A 20,673-nucleotide genomic window follows, 5' to 3' on the forward strand; every position below is an offset into this window, starting at 1 on the left:
TTGCTTATTCAACCATCCAGTGCTATTAAACACTCTCCTTCCACCTCATCAACTCATCTAATGCAGTGTTATTCAAAGCGTAGTCCAGAGACCAGTTTCATTCCACAGACTTTTATCAAGCTACAACATGATAAATACAGCAGCATTTTAGAAATTTTGATAGCGATTTGACATTGCCATGGCATCCAAATGCATAATTAGTGGACTGTCTCTTTGGAAAGCATATAGACTACTAAGCATATAGACTAGTTTGGGCTGTATCAAAATCATAGGTGAATCACATATGGCATGAGCTGCCTGTGTGCTTGCAATGGGTTACGACTCGTTCTTTCTTTTTATTTTACAATTAAAAAGCAAAAGAAAACTGGCCCTTCATCACAAATAGCTTGAGAACCATTATTCCATATCATCATCAGTCTAGAGTCTTCCTGTGCCTCAGTTCCGTTTCTTCTCTTTTTCTCTCTTTAAGGAACCTGAACTCTGTAGTCTGCCACTTCATTCAGTCAGCCACATGTCAGTGTTCTGATTTCCTTTGTTTTTCATTTTTTCCCCATAGCTTTTGATAAAAAATAAATACACATGCAAACAAACAAAATTCCATGTACGCTGATCCTTTTTTTTCACTCCTTGACTGGCACTCCTGGAAAAACAATAATACCCAGTGGGTCAGATTTGTGTTACTATAAACTCATGTTCAGGCAGCTCAAAGCGCCCTTAACGTTGTGGTTTTTTGTTTTTTTTTCTTTTAATCAAATTATTCTCTTGCTCTTGTAATTACTGTCTCAAATTTATCTCATTTTCTAATACACAGAGATATGGGAAGCCAATATATGAAAATTTCCTTAAATTTTGCAACTTATTTTTCAAATGTTAATCTATGTTCACTTATTGCTTCCTGCTTTTTCCTATTATAATTGAAGGATTTCCTTTCCATATCTTTGCTGAGTGCCCAATTACCTCATACCCTATCAGCAACCTCAGCAATATTTTTCCTCCCTTAATCTTTAGATTTCTTTCTTTGTTAATATAGTTCTGTAAACATTTCCGTTTCTTCCTACCTCTCCAATTTTATTTTTAAGAAATTCTGCATACTTTATTCTCCTTTCAAACAACTTTTCTTAATTATCCTTAAAATATTTGGTTAAACAGGCCAGGCGCGGTGGCTCACGTCTGTAATCCCAGCACTTTGGGAGGCCGAGGCGCGCGGATCACAAGGTCAGGAGATCGAGATCATCCTGGTTAACACAGTGAAACCCCGTCTCTACTAAAAATACAAAAAAAAAAAAAAGAATAGCCAGGCGTGGTGGCGGGCCCCTGTAGTCCCAGCTACTCGGGAGGCTGAGGCAGGAGAATGGCGTGAACCTGGGAGGTGGAGCTTGCAGTGAGCCACGATCGCACCACTGCATTCCAGCCTGGGCGACAGAGGAAGACTCCATCTCAAAAATAAGTAAATAAATAAATAAATTTGGTTAAACGTTATTTCCTTAAGTGATGCTTTTTTCATTCCCTCAGAGCATGCAAGGTATCCGTATATCCTCTTAATACATATGCATTTACTTTCTTTTTACCATTTATTGCAGTATTTATTTGCTACTAATAAATCTAGAAATCTTCCAAAATATTTTTGAGTCAGTCACTCAAATTATTTTAGTTCAGCTACAATATTGTGTTTTGTGGTTGAAAAGGAATGAAACTGATCTCAAAGGCAAATTTGCCGACGTTCACTCAAACTTCACTGTTACATGACAGGTGTTTTGGGAGCTTGCTGGTTGTATTTTCTCAGTCATCAGTTCAGTGTAATGGCTGCTCCAGCCATTTGTTCATCTGGTAGCAAGTGGTAATCTTTAAGTGGTTTCTACAGAGGGAAACACTGCTGCATTATGATACCTATTTTAAGTGTGGTTAATCGATTTTAGAGTTGTATAGCTTTTGTAGAGTTCTTTGTAGATAGTTTGAATTTAATAAGCAATAAATTTAGCCAAGTTACTTCACTGTTCTGAATATCTGATTGCTTATCTGAAAACTACTTAACACAATATATATCATAGAACTTTTGTGAGGTTTAATAATATATATATATCACAGTATGAAAAGCAGAAATATTATTTAGTATTATTATTTTATTACTAAAAAGCTTCAGTAAGTAGCTTCTATACTATCAGAAGCTGATAAAGGATACTCTTGGTTAGAACCTAAAGAAATTGGAGGAAAATAATTTTTCAAAAATATTAAGACTGCTATGTATTTCTGAGAGGTATAAAAGAAAAGGAGATTAATGAAATTAAAACTGTTTTGCACTAGGGTGGAGGAAATTTGACCCCCCTTTTGAGTATTTAATAGCCTGAAACATCCAAAAAGGTTATATTTATTGTACTAAAATAAGTATTGAAGCAATTGGAAAAACAGAGGCATGCTTTTTACTTGTATTATTGAAATGAAATAAATCTGTTTTACAGAAAATTGCAAATCTCAAATTGGGTTAGATTCTATGCATTTAATAAGCATTCTTATAGTTAGATCTGGTGAAACTAAGTGACTTTTAAGGATTTGCCTAAATCTATTCTTAGCCATTTAGTGGTTGAATGCCTCACAATCTTTGAATTGGCAGTTTCTGACGTGTTCATATGTGCCCGCGCGCACGCACACACACGAGTGGTTATTTTATTGATTAAAGTAACAGGATCAAAATAAAACTCACTCGATTGCAAGACTATCTATTCTCGTATAAGAAAAAGATATGATTTTTTGTAGCAATAAACCCACTCTTGCTTGCAAACAGAATCTAATAAGCAAAGGATATGGGAAAGATTTTATAATGCAATTTAATCAGTTGTTTTATTTAATAAATTTTTTCCCCATAAAATAAAAATGACTAACATTTAGATTTTAAAATTCACCCTGGTTCGTTTTTCTGTTTAAAAGCCATTTTCCAAAGGATATTTGATTTCTGTAAATTAAAACCAGCACTAGATTGGTTTACTGCACTTTCCACTATTTACTGTTTTCCAAAGAGCTGTTACCTAGCAACTGCATGGAAGAGGTTTCTAGTACTTTAAATCACACAAGAGCTCAGAATATAAGGTGATGTAGACTTTTAAGAAAATATTCTGACTTGTTTTAAAGTAACTATCAATTTTATTTTTCATAAAGTAAAAGGGACTTGAAGACAATTTTAATTCATATCTATCAATAAATTCTCATCTCAATTGTAATTTTTATTTTAGAAGCTTTTAAACTGAAAATGACAGACAGTAGAATGACAAAGAAGAAATCAAGAATCTCACATAATACTACTATTTTAAAAGTCATATGCTTCTAAAACTCTTTCCCACCTGTTGAGGCAGTTTCTATTGACAGTTTGATGCTTATCTTTACACACTATTTTCTGTGCATATCCAGACACACATACAGGCATACACATGAGCATCCTTGCAGAATTCAGCATTTTTACAAAAGTGAGACTGTGTTTTAATTGCATAACAATGGAATTATGTTATATTGTTTTGCCACTTACATTTTAAAAGTATACTGTTGGCACTTGTTTCAAGATAGTTTATTGAAATCTATCTTTTAAAGCACAGTCTTGGCTCACTGCAGCCACTACCTCCTGAGTTCAAGCAGTTCTCCTGTCTCAGCCTCCCAAGTAGCTGGGATTACAGGCATGCACCACCACGCCTGGCTAATTTTTTGTATTTTTGGTAGAGACTGGGTTTTGCCGTGTTGGCCAGGTTGGTCTCAAACTCCTGACCTCAGATGATGTGCCCACCTTGAGCTTCCAAAGTTCTGGGATTACAGGCATGAACCACCACACCCTGCCACATATAATTTTTGAATAGGAAACATTTTCTTCAACAAAGGAGGGGAATTAGAAGCTATAAGGGAAAAAATGACAGATTTATATTTGATAAAGAGTTGTCCTTCTTTGCATAATCAAAGCTGTGCTTTTGCTATATATGTTGTCTCACCAAAAAGAAGAAAAGAGTTTAGGGAAAGTGATTCTGTATACAAAAAGTAATCCAGAGTTTATACATTTCTGTACATTGTCCCATCAGACAAACCCTAGTAATGTGGCCCTATCTATCTAAAAGGGAAACTGAGATATGTAATTTCTACCAGAACAGCCATGAATCCAGGTAAAATATGAAAGTGGGGTGAGGGGAAATAAGAGCGTCTATTAATAAAAAGAAAGAAAGAGAAAATGAATACTGGGGGAGGTAGTAGTTTTAGCCATGGTTCTAGTCTTTAGGCACCCAAGTAACCATGCATAACATTATATATTATATATATAACATATATAATATATATAATTATATATACAATGTTGTTTATATATTATATATTAGTTTATTAGATATTATATTACATATTGTATTATATATTAAATTATTATATATATTATATTGCTGTTGTATATATATTACTTACATATATAATGTTGTTTATCTATATAAATATATATAATACATAATGTTGTACATGGTTACTTGGGTGCCTAAAGGCTTGAACCATGGCTAAAACTACTCTCTCCCCTAGTATCCATTTTCTCTTTCTTTCTTTTTAGTATGTCTATTAGCCATTTCCTGGCTACTATAAATGGCATTCATATAGCGCCACTAAAACTTGGAGTATTTGACATAGGGAATAAATGAGAAAACACTCATCTATTCCCTAAGACAAATACTCCAAGTTTCATCAAATGCCACATCCAGCTCAAAGTTCAGGATATCTGGAAAATGCAAAGTCGGATCCAGATGTGGCTAGATAATCTAGCAATATGCACATTAATAAATTTGCTAAGTGGTCTGAGGACCACTACCCCATATAGATACACAATAGTAGAGGAAGAAAGTTGTAATAAAATAATGGATTTTGGAAAACAGAAGAAGGAAATGCACAGTAGTCATTGGTCCATAGTATGTCCTGTGGCACATGAATTGAGAAACCTCCAAAGCAACATATAAAATTCCTTAATTAAACCTTGATTCTGCTCTTTAGAGAGTAATTCCTTTGTCCATTCATATACATGGCTCACTGTTCTCTGTGGCCACTCTTGAAGTTGAAATTCGAGTGGATTTCTTCTAAGCCTTTCTATGTGTCAGTAACTGTGTTCAAAGTTCTTTTCTAAGAACCTTGTTAAACCTGACTTACTGGATTTTGTTGCCCTGTCCATATCACTATCTTTCTTGTAATGGTGGATACCTTGGCATCATCTGAAACAAGTTTCAACATGAAGGCAGCACTGCACTTTAATCTGATTTTGTCACAGGTCTGTCTTTATTGGTCTGGCTGGGAAGTCTAAATTGGAGGCCTCTGATAAAGGCTCTGAAAGGGAATGTCATCTCCTGCTATTTAGGATACAGTTCACTTTTTCAATTCCTCAAGTGTTCATTTTTATACTTTTTATTAGATTTTTGATCACAAGCAAACAATGTACTACTTAAGAGAGTTCTATTCCCCTCTCTTTCTGCTTGCAAAGTGATCAGTTCTTACCTCAGATCCGCTCTCTATGTATTGCTGACTAAAATCAGCAAGATGCTGTGAACAAACATTAGTATACTTGCCCTTTTCAACCACCTCTTCTAAACATCTCTCCATAGTTAGGTGGTTTTTGCATACAAAGGGGAAAATGGGTAGTAGGGGAAAATAGCGGTTACTGTTATTGATGTATTTCTACATTATCTATTTCTATATTATCTAAATTTTATGACTTTCTCTTCTATTTTTAATTAGAAAATTATTTGATAAAAATTGGCAGTTTTTGACTTGAAATTCTCCCTCCCACCAAAAAAAATGTATCTGATAAACCTGAAAATGTACTCTCTCTCCCAGCTCACTGTCACTCTCTCCAACACTGCTTGGTCATACTATCTGATGATCTTTATGCCCATGAAAAGAATTCTTTTGATGTTCTAGAATAATGTTTCTGTAATTTCCATTCTTTCAGTGTTCTTGCACAGCTCATCCTAGCTCAGCAACCATTCTAGGGTTGTAACTTAGATCATATCATTACCAATAAACGTGACTCCTCTGTCATCTCCAATCCTAGTGTGTCCTTGTCTGACCACCACTTCCTATCTTTGTAGTTCACTCCCTCTAATGAAGAACTTCAACTATCTTTTGACCATACAAGACCTACAATTCATTGTCCCTACCAAATCTTCACTGCCATTTACACCCATAGGTCTTGTCTTCCCGTCTTAGCCTGCTTGAATGTCATGGCACATTATTAATAATCTGCGTCTTCAATTCACTGTCAATGACTTGACCCTCTCCATTAGTTGGACTTGTTTGTCGGAAGCCAGCCTTAATTCTCACTCTCTATCTTCTTGGTGTAAACTTCCATGCATTTGAAGTGTAGCTAAAGGAAACAAAATAAGCAAAAGACAATCTGCAACCTGTAAACTCCAGGCTCTTCCTTAATCATCATTTCCACTTATTTCACTAAAAAAAAAAATCACAGGAAGAAAGAAACAGAACTTTTATAAACTTCCACCAACAAATCTACCCACCCAACTGCATTTGTATCAATATGTTCTGCCGTCTATCCTCTTATTTCAGATAGAAAAATTTAGCAGCAATATGACTGAGAAGGGGCATGGAAAAGGTGTTAGTATGATTACCCAAATTCTGACTGTCTATGAATCACATTTTAAGGAGATATATATATATATATATATATATAAATAATATATATAGAGAGATATAGATATGTGATATGTCTATATATGACACATAGATATATATATCTGTATAGATACATTATATATATATACATATATATATATATCCTGTATGTTTTAGAATTTACAAAAAGCCTCTAAACCATTTGGCAGATCAAACAGCACTGTTCAACAGAATTATTTGTAATAATGGAAATGTCTATGTATGCACTATCCCATACTGTAGCTAGTAGCCACAAGTGTTTATTGAGCTATTAGGATGTGACCAGTATGATGGAGGAATTGAAATTTTATTTGTATTTACTTTTAATTTATTTAAATTTAAATAACCACATGTGACTGGTGGTTAGTGTATTGGATAGCATAGTTTAGAAGGGTAGAAGGGTAATAAATTGTCAAAGTCAAAAAAAGTTGCAAATTTAAAATTTTATTTGAGAATCAATGTAATTGCAGTTCAGGGCATACACACAGGCTGGAGTGGTCTTTGGTATGTCTGAAGAATAAATAGAAGTTTGGAGGCCTTATTTTTAAAAGAAATGTTCTATATTATTTTGAAAGAATGGTCATTGGCACTGAAGAGGATTTTGGGAACTGTCATTCTTTGGTGAGTAAAGGTGGTAGGTAAAACTAGTTTTAGAATCATGGCAGCTATTAGCTAAAATTTGTCTTAGGGTTACAGCAGGCTGTTTTAGCAGCTGTGCTTGTGGCAGTTTAATTCTTGGAACTGGTTCTAATGTGCCCTGAATGCTTTTTCCTCTTGGCCTCTCGACTCTGAATTTGTTACAGGACCAAAGGTTTCATATGCCCACTACACAGTAACATACCAATACACTGAGACAAGAGGGTTTGCAGCAAAGAAAAGTTTAATGATTACAGGAGAGCCACGCAAAGAGACAGAAAGAGTCCCTCAAATTCATCTCCCTGAGGAGTTATGAGATAGAGTTTTTAAGGAGATGGTGGAGGCCAAGGGGATATTGGGATCATTGACTGGATGGAGTAAGGGGCATGAAATAATCAAAATGTGGAAACAGCCTTCTTTGGTGAATCAGCTTTTCTTGGGGTTATAAAGAGTGGCTAGCATCAGTCGGGGTCCTTCAGACCAGCTGATGTCAGCAGTTTCACCAGTATACAGAACCTTAAAGAATATCTCAAATGGAAAAGTTTACATCTTACAATGCTTAAGTTGTAATCTATAGAGCACTTAAGGGAAGCTATAGTCTTGTGACAGTGTTTATACGGTTTGTGGGCAATAGGGAAACAACTATGAGGAAGTGGGTCAGAAAGTAAGCTGACCTAATGATTAATGCTGAATGGTGCTGCAAACTTGTTTTATTTCATTTCTCCCCCTTTCTTTTTTAATTGGTTTAATAAAATTTATAGGGATGGTTTTATTTTAGTTTAATGTGTCAAGAGTGACCCAATTTATGTAATCAAGTCTTACAAGGTGGAATGCTGAAGAGCTGGAAAACATGAAAACCAATTAGGAAGTTGTTAGCTTAGCGGAAAGAACATCAGAGTTTGAATAACAGTTCACAATCCCTTAGCTGTCATTCCAAAACCAGGAATCTCTGAAACATGGAAATATTTTTGTAGTCTTGGTGGTAAAACACGAAATTATCTGAAATTATTTGGTGGTAGTTCCTGCACTAAACTGCCATGAAGCTATTTAACCCTTTATTTTTTCTACTTAGTATAAATATTCACACATTTAGCTGCAGAAACAATGATATTTTTAGGAACAGGTTGTTCCTTGGATATGTTATATAGTGTCTGGTAGATGAAACATATTGCCTTTCTAAAATCCGAATTTTTTTTAATTCTGAAATTTGATATCTGAACCTTAAGAATTATGGATGTATTAGAAACCTGTAATAAGTAGTGAGAATGACAATGGGGAAAAAAAAGAGAGGAGAATTTGATTGTATAATCCATAAACTTTGGCTATTATAATGTATTGGGAAATGAGGGGCAATTAGTATGGAGGAATATTTTTAGTATTTTAATTCAGGCTGAGGATTAGTGGTTAGTTCTAAAAAATGTCCCAAGAGGAAGGATGGATTTGGACCTAAGAGGACAAGTCTAGATATAAAAGCAGTTCTATTTTTCAGATTGAGTTTTAGCTCTCTGTGATACATGCAAATAAAGATTGTTATCCAGTTGAATATTATAGCATATCTTTTTCCTTGTATTTTTCATTCATAGAAATTAAATAGCTTTTTTAATGAAAAGAGTACTGAATTTACATTTTATCTAACAAAGGCTTTCATGATAATTATATATTAACTTATTTATCTAAAAACGGTTATTTTCTCTGATCCAGTACTCTTTTTATAATAAATATTTTGCAACACTTCCTACACTATTTTGAAATGAAATTCAGAGTAAATATAACTATCTATACACATAAAGTATAAAAAATTAGTATAATCTAATTCCAATATGAAAGAGAAAAAATGGAAATAATAATAAAAAGCTTGTTTTTTTAATATGTAAACACTCAAGCATGAATAAACAAGAAGACAGTGGAAAAAAAAAGACACTTTTACCAATGACAAGGTGCTAGCTTTTGACGGATACGTAACATATATTAATTTTTATTAATGACTCACATACAATGCTAAACATAATAAAGTAAATTTTCTCTTAATTTACACCGCAGTTGCATCCCTAGATAATTCAGTGTACAAAGGAACAGTGCATACATACTTTGTGTTTATGTGTAAAATTGCCACCATTGATGGTAGTACATATGCTTTTTGTTGAAAGAGCTGATAGACACTGTAAAACTTTTACCAAATGTAGAAAAAAGACACATGCGAACACAAAAATGACTACCTGAAATTTAGGAGTCTTTTGCTTCCTTCTAATTTTCTCTGATTAGCACAGTTTTTGAAACATTAGCCACTGCAGCAAAATCTTCCCACAGCCATTGCCCCCCAAACTCAGATGCACACATTTATTGAAGAAAAGAGAGGAGACCTAATTATTTTTTTACTTTTTCAACTATTGAAAGAAAATACAATGAGATATTTTCAAAGTATCACACATCCATCACATTTTCTCATGTTCCCCTACTGAAAGAAATATGATTTGTGCACTATAGTAAGGGAAAGTTAATAATTGCATGCTACATTGCATATATGGTAATCATATCTTCCAAATTTTCTGTTACTGTTTGAAATTTTAAAAATTCTGTGTTGTAATAAATGTGCATATTTCTCTCAGATCATCTGTTCTAATTTTTTATTTGAAATTTATGGGTCCCCTATGTATTGATATCATATGATTCTACAGTAATAACATTCCGGGTTTAGCAGTTTTGTCCCTCTGTTTTCACAGATTGGGCATATACACTCAAAATTATTTTGAGATGATATTGAAATGATAGTTTAAAGACACTCTTCTTTTGTAAATCTTATGTACATTTCTCTGCATTCCAAATTGTATCTAGAATCTGCTTGCCTTTCCTGCAAAGCAATAAATAATCTGGTTATGTATTTCAAAAACATTTTAAGCCAATTATAATATATTGACAAGTGTGTGTGGGGAGAGAGATTATTAGGAGAAACTTGATATTTTTGTAGTTTTGAGTAAATCCTGACGTATATCCATAGTATATATTTTCTTCCATAAAATGTGAAAGAGAAACAATAAAAAATGAAAGCAAAATAAAAAGTAGTATGCTATCTCATGTACTAAATCATATTATAAAAACAGGACAGAATGAAAGTCAATGTTTGTCCAGAGCATTTGCTAAACCATTTCCCATGTAACCTTTTCTTCTTTCTTCATAAATTGTATGGTGTTATGTGTTCATTATATAGATCTAGCTCACTGACAAATTTGATCTTCTATTTCTTAATTTTGCTAAAAGTGCTACTTTTCTGCCTAAGAATACGTATTTTCTTAGAACTTTAAACCTTCTTTTTATTTTTAATACCAGCTATGCTTGTTTATTAGGGAAAACAGGTTTTTGTTTTTTCCAAAATAAACACTATTTAATCACTTTTTAAACACACGACTTCTGTGGAAAATAGAATATCTGGCATCTGGGCTCTGATTCCTGCATAATAATGCTTGGCCTGAATAGCATCATTCTCTTTAGATGTGGTCTGCACCTTCCCATGTGCTCTCATTTCTAGCACTATTATTTTTATGTCATTGAATTTCAGGAGCCATTTATTATGTTTTCTGGTTGGATCCTATCATCTTTCGGGTTTATGACTTTTAGGAATTTGGAGTCAAAGGACAATTTCAATTTCAATTTATTTTAGCAAATTCTCTTGCTTGATATTACAGTTATTTTCATAGTATCAAATATATTTCTTCTATGCTAGGCACATATTATCTGCTAAATCTTTTAATAATTACTTTCTAAAATTTATGCTGTGTCATTATGAATTTTATATATCAATACTCTCCTAAATCAGTACTGTTGTATTTTATACTATAGAATTATCAGAATAAAAGGAGACTTTATAAAGTATTTGATATATTTTAGACCACACCTCAAACCCACCTGCTAGGCATAGGAAGATTAAGCATTTTACCAAAAGTTGCCAGTTTTGTTAAGAAAGGGTTAAGCATTTTAGCAAAGGTTGTTAAATTTGTTGAGACAGAGTGACCCCCAAGCTAATCACTTAACCCATACTCCAGTACTCTCTCTTAGGAGATGTATTTCTTGGGGATAAAATTGCACTTGTAAAAACATCTCTAAAACAAGTATGTTTATATTGAGACTTTTACCATTTTATTCATTTGGTTTTATTTTTTATATTTTATTACTCTACAAAGGTAAATTATTCTAATTTACCTATTTTATTTCAAACAGATCATGTTGTTTGTGAAGAAGAGTTTAAATACGCCATGTTAGCTTTAAACTGTATATGCCCAGCAACATCTACACTTATTACACTACTGGTTCATACCTCTAGAGGGCAGTAAGTATATTTTTTCTTTAAGATAACCTTTTAAATTATATAAAAAACAATAAGAGCAGTTATGTGATTTAAAAATATAGAAGGCCTACGTATACAGCTAGATATGTACCTATATTTGAATTTGTTTGAATTATCTTTATCTGATAGATAAATAAAGACATTTTAAGGAATCCAAGACATACAAAAAGTGACAGTGATTTGCTGTCTTTTCTCAGTAGTCTTGAGATAGTTTGTTGCAACTTATTAATAAATTCTAAGTGCCTGCATCATTTGTTAGGCCTAGGATTAGGACATTATTTTTATTTTAAAGATGAATACTTCTGCAGCAAATGAAACATTTAATTAAAGGATTCTGACAGTTATTAGTATAAGAACTTAAAGTCAAATTTTTCTGTTCCTGAGGTAAGTTTTATCAGAAAGCTTAATGTACACAATTGATGTCAAAATGGCAATTTTATAATAGAATAATAACAAAGTAGTTGTATAAAATTAGCTAATGCAGTATAAATCACTTTTTATATGCATTTCAAGGTTGGCGAAAGTTGTACCATTGGAACCTTTTTTATTCTTATTTGTTTATTTTGATAGAGTTTTATGAAATACAGAAGTTGTTTTTGACTAGGATGATCAGAGAAAATATAACTAGTGAACATAGTCATTGCTCTTATTTAAAGAGACAAATGTACTTCATTTCATACCTTGTCATATTTCTAATCTTATATTTCAGACAAAATGTTGATTTTCTAAGTAAATTCCACTTATGCTAGGGGTTACGATTACTCATATTAAGTAAGTTAATTGACAATTGTTTAAGTAAAGTGTCAAATCGAATAAATCCAGAAAAAGGAAAATTCTTTTTTGAGATTTATTTATAGATGGATAAGCTGTTAATTTAAAAGTAGTAAATACTCAGTGGCATATAAATTAGATTTTACTGTCTTACTTCTGATTGCCTAATTGGGATGGTAAGAGTTTCTTAGGAGCAATTTTCTCAAAGTTGTGAATAGGAATATTTTTATTCTATACACTTACAAGCCTTTAATCTGTGCAATAGGAAGGATGTAACAGGATTAGGAATGACATTTATTTTCTTTGCAGAAAGTGTTTTTCATTTTGATGCAATTAAATAAAGTACCAAAAATTATTTTAACACCAATTAAGTGAACATTCATAGAACTCATCAAGTGTCTTCATTATTTTTCCGTAACATCTTTGTACAGACTCATACAACTATAATGATGACTATCTAGGCAACTTCATTGTTGTATACATGAATGATAAAATAAGTCCCATAAACACTATATAACACAGCTCATTACTCATGACTGAAGTTAAATTACGTTGTGCATCTCCTAGTAAATATTATTTATTGACAAACAGTATTGCCTGGTGAAAAAGAATTATACTTCACATAAGTTAAAAAAGATTTTCGTGATCCTTAGAATAAAACTTTTCCCAATATACTGTAATGAATTTTGCCTTATTAAAAAAGAAAGCAATGTTGTTGAAAACATTGTTATATAATTAGGGATTTCATTTAAATAAGAGTGACTTGCAAAATTATTTTACAACTGTGTCACAGTAAATGCTATCATCCACCATAATAACTTCTTATAGTAGATTTATTGAAATAAAACTTACATACTGTACAATCCAACCATTTAAAGTGTACAATTCAGTATGTTAAAAGTATATTAATAGAATTATCCAACCATCACCACTAAACGATTCCAGAACCCCATAAAGAAATTATCTACCCTTTAGCATCACCTTACATTTCCACCCCCCAATTCTTGCAGCCCTAGGCAACCACAATCGACTTCTGTTTTTATAGATTTACTGCAGCCTCCACAGTAGCTGGGACTGTAGTCATGAACCACCACGCCCGGCTTTTTTTTTTTTTTTTTGTAGTGATGGGATTTTGCCATGCTGCCCAGGCTAGTCTCGAACTCCTGGGCTCAAGTGATCCATCTGCCTTGGCGTTCCAAAGTGCTGGGATTACCGACCTGAGCCATTATGCTCAGCTGAAATCATTTTAGTATATTTGGTAATACAGTAAATAAATGAACATAAAGAATCTTAAATAATTTGGTTTTGCTTTAGATTCAGGGGATATGTGTGCATGTTGGCTACCTGGGTTCACTGCATAATGGTAGAGATTGGGCTTCTAGTGTACTGGTCACCCAAATGTTGAACATTGTACATAATGTTTTTCAAAGTTCATTCATATTGTAATATGCACCAGCACTTTATTCCTTTTTACAACTGAATAATAGTCCATTGCATGGATATATCACATTTTATTTTTCCACTCATCAGTTGATGGGTATTTGGGTTGCTTCTAATATTTTCACAATGCTGCTGTTAACATTTGTGAAAAGGTTTTTGTGTGACATAGACTTTCATTTTCTTGCGTCTATATCTAGGAGTAGAATTGCTGGGTCATATGGTCACTCTGTTTAGCTTCTTTAGGAACTGTCAGAATATTTTTCCAGCAGCACTTTGATTATCATCATCAATATATCAGGATGCTACTTTCTTTACATCATCAGCAATATTCGTAATTATCCACTTTTTTATTTTATCATAACCATCCTAGTGGGTATGAAGTGGTTTCTCCAGCAACTTAGCCAGTACTCTGACTAATACAATTCCCAAGGCTGATTAAAACTCTTACAATATAGCATTTTCTTTTTCTATTTGTTATTATGTTAATTCCAGTTTTAGCTGATCTGTCAGTCATAAAATAACTTACATGACTTCAAAGAACTGTGTTCTTTATATTTTTAGAGAGTTTATTCTGTATTTTAATGCTTCTCAATTTTTTCCCTCATTTTTCAGACCTGCTCACTTTATTTACATTTGAGTGTTCAGTGCTCTTGGCAGTGGTATGTCTTATTGTTGATTAAATTAGCATTTTTATTTATTTGGCAATCTTATCAAAAATAAGTTTATTCTCAATGAACATAAATTTATTCTTTAGAAAAAATCGCCTTTGAGCATGGACTATAATGATTTCCACAGGGAAATGCTGGATTATCAGTCCAGTTTGTTAACATTCAACTGGCCCATCCTGATTACATTTCAGCTTTATCAGAATTTTAAAAATTTAGCAACTCATTTTCTTTGTCTTTCAATTTGTTTTCATAATACTTAATTAGTCCCATCTGCGAGGTAATCTTTTTCACCTCAGTAATCGAGGGGTAAGAAAAAGAGAGAATTGATAAGAAAAATACTGCTTAGTTAGAATTCACAGAAGTTTGCCACTGATTAGACATAAGTGTAGAAAAGAGAGGGGGGAGAAAGAAAATCTCCTCACTTATTGGCACTGGACAGTAGAAAATAGTGAAGTACATAGTTGGCAGAAGGAAAAATGGTTAGATATTGGATGTATTTGCTTTCTAATGAAGACATAATGTGGTAGGAATTGCTGCACGCTTGGTTCCTGAGGTGGTGGATCATGCCAGTCAGGCTCACAAATGTGAAGGAGGAAGTAGTAGGGATTTGGGAGAAATGACAACTTCGGACTATTTTCTAGGAATTTATTAATTCTAGGAAATAGAGTGAAGAAAAGGAAAGCAAATATAGTATAGCATAATAAAATAAACCTGAGATAGGATTTCTAAAAGGAACTAGATTGTTAACAATACAGATGATTCTAGATTAAGACTGAGCAAGCATTTTGGAGGCTGTTCTCTGAGGACTTCTGAAAAAACAATTTCGACAATAGGGGTTTTTTTATTGTGAGAAAATATGAACAAATTAAGGAATGATAAGAAATGAAGTGTGGTTGGAGATTGCTACTTCATTAGGTTTGTTCATTAATCGAAGAAAGAAAAATAATGAAAGTCCTATTGCACAGAAATGTTAAGGAAAGCTTTTTCTCTGTACACAAGTATTTATCTATTTTTGTTTGCTTTTAATGTTTAAATTTTAAGTACCACTAAAAAAAAAGAGATTGAAAACACAATGAGGGAGTAAAGGATGGGATCCAGAGACTGTAATGTTTCTGCATGATAAAGAGAAAATCATTTATTCCTTAGGAAGTAATGGGTGAGGCAAGTGGTGATTTACACTAATTTTATTTCTGTGTAATAAGGAATATTGCATTAGTTAAAAATGTGTTCTGCCCATGTAATGTAATATCTCACTGAAAGTAGCGGTGATGTTTAGTTTACACCTTAAAAACTATGGGTTCAGCATCCAGAGCAGGCTATCTGACTCAATGACGTCATCAGAGCACGTTGTTCTATTTTCTTATTACAACATCTTTACCCTATAGTCTTTACCCTTCAGGATTCTCTTATTGTAATCATAAAATGCATTCTCTGCTTCAGGCTAGTCTTCTAGGTAGGAAGATGGAAGAATGTCAAAGGGGCAGATTATTGCCAGCTGAGGCTATATTTAAGGCTTTCCATGAGTCCTACTCATTGCCTTTTAATGTGTTTCCAGACATATCTCAAGCATCCTGAAACATTAAGTATTTTAGATTTGTAGCTTTTTAATAGAGAAAGGCAAGGGAAGAGTGGTTTATAAAACATTTTGGAGTAGTCAATACGGTTTCTGTCATTTTGTCACAGATTTGTGATTATCATTAAAAATTATACATAGCAAAGAAACTATGCTTTCATATTTTGCATAAAGGATGTAAGTGTATTTCACATATTCAAATGTGGGCTTGATTCTAGTTGTATCTGTTAGTTATGTAAATATTTGTAAATTATAAAGTATATATACATCTACACATGTATTTACATACAAACATATGCATACATTTATTTAGGATTGGATGTTTACTTTTTAAAAATCATTAGATTAAATATCATAGGAACGAAATAGTAAATCAAAGGATCTTAGAAGGGAATATATTGAATCATACAAATAACTGAGATCACCTAAGTTTTACATGTGAAGTACCACGAAGGTCATTGACAGTCATTAAAGAGAGAGCTCAAATCTGGTGATGCAATCATTCTGCTAAAATAAATATTATGTGTACCTACGGTGTAGTTACTACATGATTATTTTTTATAGTTCTTTACCTGAATTTTAATGTTTCCTGTCACAAACCAAAACCAGTCATATTATTATTATTATAAAATCTATGATAAAGAAATTTATCTCAGTAAAGCAGCAGCTGAAATTATACTCTTCAGGAATCACAAATCCTAATCACAAACAAAATTCTTTCTGTTTTGTAGTAGGCATGCTGTAAACTCAGGAAGGAAATGTGGCATAGAGGAAAGAACACTGGTTTTGGCAGACAGAAATGGTTGACTCAGTAACTGCCAAACCCAATTAACATTGAACCAACCTGCTCCACTTAATTTTCAATCATATTTTATGGAAAGTTGAGATAATAATTTTTATCTAATCCATTTATTTATTCACTTATTTAGCAATTAGTTATTGAATATTTGCTGTGTGACAGCATGATTTCAGGTGTTCTTAAAAAACCAACAGAAAAATCTCTGCTCTTGGGGAGCTTTTATTCTAATTGGATAGACAAAATAAACAATAATAAACAAGTAAAATACAAATATTTCTGCCGGCAGTAGTGCTATGGAGAAAAATTAAGTAGGGAAGGGCAATGAAGAGCACAAGGATGTAGCAGTGGGTTCAATTTAAATAATATAGTCATTGTATGACTTCGTCAAGGAGTTGGTATTTGATCAATGACCTGAGCAAATTAAAGTAATAATTATGCACATATCTGAGATATGAGTTTTCCAGGCAAAAGGAAAAGCAGTGACTCTGAGATGCAAGCACATCTGATGACTTGAGGAACATCAAGAAGACAAGCGTAAGCCGAGTGTGGTGGCTAATGCCTGTAATCCCAGCACTTTGGGAGGCCGAGGCAGGCAAATCACGTGGGTTCGGGCATTTGAGCCTGGCCTGATCAACATGGAGAAGCCCCATTTCTACTAAAAATACAAAATTAGCCTGGCATGGTGGTGCATGCCTGTAATCCCAGCTACTCAGGAGGCTGAGGCAGGAGAATCACTTGAACCCGGGAGGCAGAGGCTGCAGTGAGCCGAGATCGCGCCATTGCACTCCAGCCTGGGCAACAAGAGTGAAACTCTGACTCAAAATAAATAAATAAATAAATAAAGAAGACATGCATAAATAGAGCAGAGTGAAGGAAGAGAAAGGTAGTAAAAGTTGAGATCTGAAAAGAAACAATGGGCCAGGTCATGTAGCTTCTCCTAGGCCATTATAAGAATGTTGATGAACATACAAATTTGGCGGTCATGACCATATAAACACCATTTAAAGCCTTGAAACTGGATGAAGTCAACTCACAGGATTACTTTGAAAATTATATAGCCACGCCCAACCATAGTAATTGGTCTTTAGTTGTCTCATTGGCTTTGTTAATCTATATCAGTCAGAATCTGTACAAGTAAAAATCAATCTTTTAATTTGGTGTCAAAATTGGCAGTTTGAGAGAGACAGGAGAAGACAAAACAGGATACCCAGAACCACATGTTGTATTTGTGATGGAGTAGAAAAAAAAGTCCCATGCTTTGCATGTTTGTATTTTATATCTAAGTCAGAATATTCCTAGGCCTATACCAAAACATCATAATTTCATCACTATAAGAGAATAAATGTTCATAATTTTATTTAGATATTTTTTGGAACAATGACATTAACGAATAGATAACAGGATGCAAGAACAGCGATGGCATGATTTTAACTATGGCCAATCTTTTGATTCAGTGCCTTAAATATTACAGAAATTAGGATTAAATGTATTTTGAGAAAAAGGTGACTTAAATAACTATAATGTTGTACCTTTTTATTTTCAAGTGATATATTATTCAGTCATAGAAGATTTTTATAGAAGAAAGCCACCATGAGTTACAGGAAGTATAAAATTCTTATGTCTGCTTAAAAGGTGTATGTTTTTAGTGACCATTTGAAAGTATATGTGGAGGAAATGAACTATATAAAGAATTGAAGAAAGAATTATTGAAGAGGCCTTAAATAAGATAAATTTATTTGAAAATGAATCAGAAGACATAAAGATTAAAAATATAGGTATCAGAGAAAATAATTGTTAACTTCTATCAGTATAAGCAAATAATAGTTGCTATTAGATTCAAATACTGATAACACATTATTACAAGGATATTTTGAAATAACGTTGTTTTGATTTATGAGACCAAAGAAAGAGAAGGTTTCAAATACTAATCAGTTGGTCTACGATACGAATGTATATTTGAAGTACTCTGAATGGATGAAAAGATTTAAGAATTCCAGTGCTATATTTTATAAATATACTAAAAGGGGAAGCAAATTTTCTTTTACATCGCTGCAGAATTAATTTTAAAAAGTTGCAATATTGTAAATATACTCCTCAGAGGTGGTTATTTCACAAGTTCTTCATTAACTTATTGGGAAAGTATGTTATTTTCACAAACAAGTTCAAACAGCAGATCTAGATATTGCTGCAATGCTCTTTGTGAAATGAAAATTCTTATAAACATTAGCTCTTAAGTTTATCTGTTGTGTTCAAAGTAATTGGTATCTTTAAAAACAGAAAAGAAAAACAGAATACCTGATTTACATTTGTTTGCTTAGCTTTCAAGATTACATTATGCCTGTATTCAGTTGCTAAGTGTAAAATTATAGAAAGGTGGTTTTGTTCAGTTTTCTATCACGAGCATTTAAGCTTAAGGGAATTTTAGGATTCCTCAGATAAGTATTTCACCAGAGACTGCTTAATAATTTTGCAAAATCTGCAGCCACAGTAGAAACACATTAAGCCAAAATGCAATGTAATTAATTTATGTGTATGCCGTGTATAAAAAGTGATTCTGTAATTTCATATGGTTGCCAAATTTGTGTTCCAAGGCAAAATTAATGTTTTTGGATGGGTGTTAATACCTTTCCTGAAAAATAAAATTACATATTCAAGGGAGTTTGGAAATATTAGGTTAAACATATTTTAATGACATTTTAAAAACCTTTTAATTTGAACCAATTTTAAACTTACACAAAAGTTGGAAAACCAGCAGAGTTCACACATATGCTTCCCATACATAAACTTCCCTTAAAATTTATCTTTTATAATCATAGTGCAATTATGAAAAGAAGGGGTTAACATTGGTACAATACTATTGACAAAATTATAGGCCTTATTTGAATTTTATTTTTTTCATTAATGTCTATTTTCTGTTCCACAACTCTGAGATCCTGCATTGCCTTTAGTTGTTATTTCTCCTTAACCTCCTCCAATTTGTGACAGTTCTTGTGGATGAGATCGGAATCAGTATAAACTCATGAGTTTCGATGTATACAAAAAAGATAGATACAGAAATACAGATGTGCATCTCATGTATGTCTGCTAGTATATATACTTACAATTCCTGGCTATGTCTCTGAGACAGAATAGAGGCAATGACATCTCAGTAGCAATGAGCAAACATGTCTTAGTAAATTTGTGTTGCTACAACAGAATACCTGAGACTGGGTAATTTATAAAGACAGATTTATTTTCTTAGGAAGTCCAAAATTCAGGGCCAGAATCTTCTGAGGGCCTTATTGCTGTGTCATCCCATGGCAGAAGGCAGAAGGGCAAGAGAGTATGTGTAAAAGGGAGCTAATGAGGAGGATGAACTCATGTTTATAACAAACCCATTCTCCAGCCATAGGATGTTAATCCATTCTGTGAGGCAGAGCCCTATGAACTAATAAGGCCTTATTAGGCCCCACCTCCCAACACTGTTGCATTGGACATTGCGTTTCCAACGCATGAACTTTAGGGAACATATTCAAATCCTAGCAACACTTAAGGCTCAGATCTTAACTGGTAAACATCATCCTCCAATATAAATATCCAGGGCTCCTAGGAGTGTTGGTTGATTCCAGGAATGGGGCAGGGAAAATATCAGATAAGCCTGAAAAGTGTTATGGTGGCAGAAAGTAAGGAAATTGCTCAGAATTATATGGGGGCTGGTCAAAAGAAACAACATGAAGGAGATCCTAATGGGCTAATATGGAATCTTTTGGGCCACAAAATAAATAATGATATTAGATTTTAACCC

At 33.2% G+C, this 20,673-nt stretch overlaps 1 protein-coding gene across 5 annotated transcripts in view; it reads left to right on the forward strand.

The window, feature by feature from the left end:
* Window positions 1–20,673, forward strand: part of KCNT2 (potassium sodium-activated channel subfamily T member 2) — a 398,329-nt gene that overhangs the window by 235,541 nt on the left and 142,115 nt on the right. For all 5 annotated transcript variants that reach the window (XM_055233859.2, XM_055233862.2, XM_055233861.2 and 2 more), the window contains exon 14: window positions 11,512–11,620. In XM_055233859.2, the coding sequence (XP_055089834.1) occupies window positions 11,512–11,620 (109 nt within the window). The remainder of the gene's footprint in view (window positions 1–11,511; window positions 11,621–20,673) is intronic.

Source organism: Symphalangus syndactylus, chromosome 19 (assembly GCF_028878055.3).
Source record: "Symphalangus syndactylus isolate Jambi chromosome 19, NHGRI_mSymSyn1-v2.1_pri, whole genome shotgun sequence".
NCBI lineage: Eukaryota > Metazoa > Chordata > Mammalia > Primates > Hylobatidae > Symphalangus > Symphalangus syndactylus.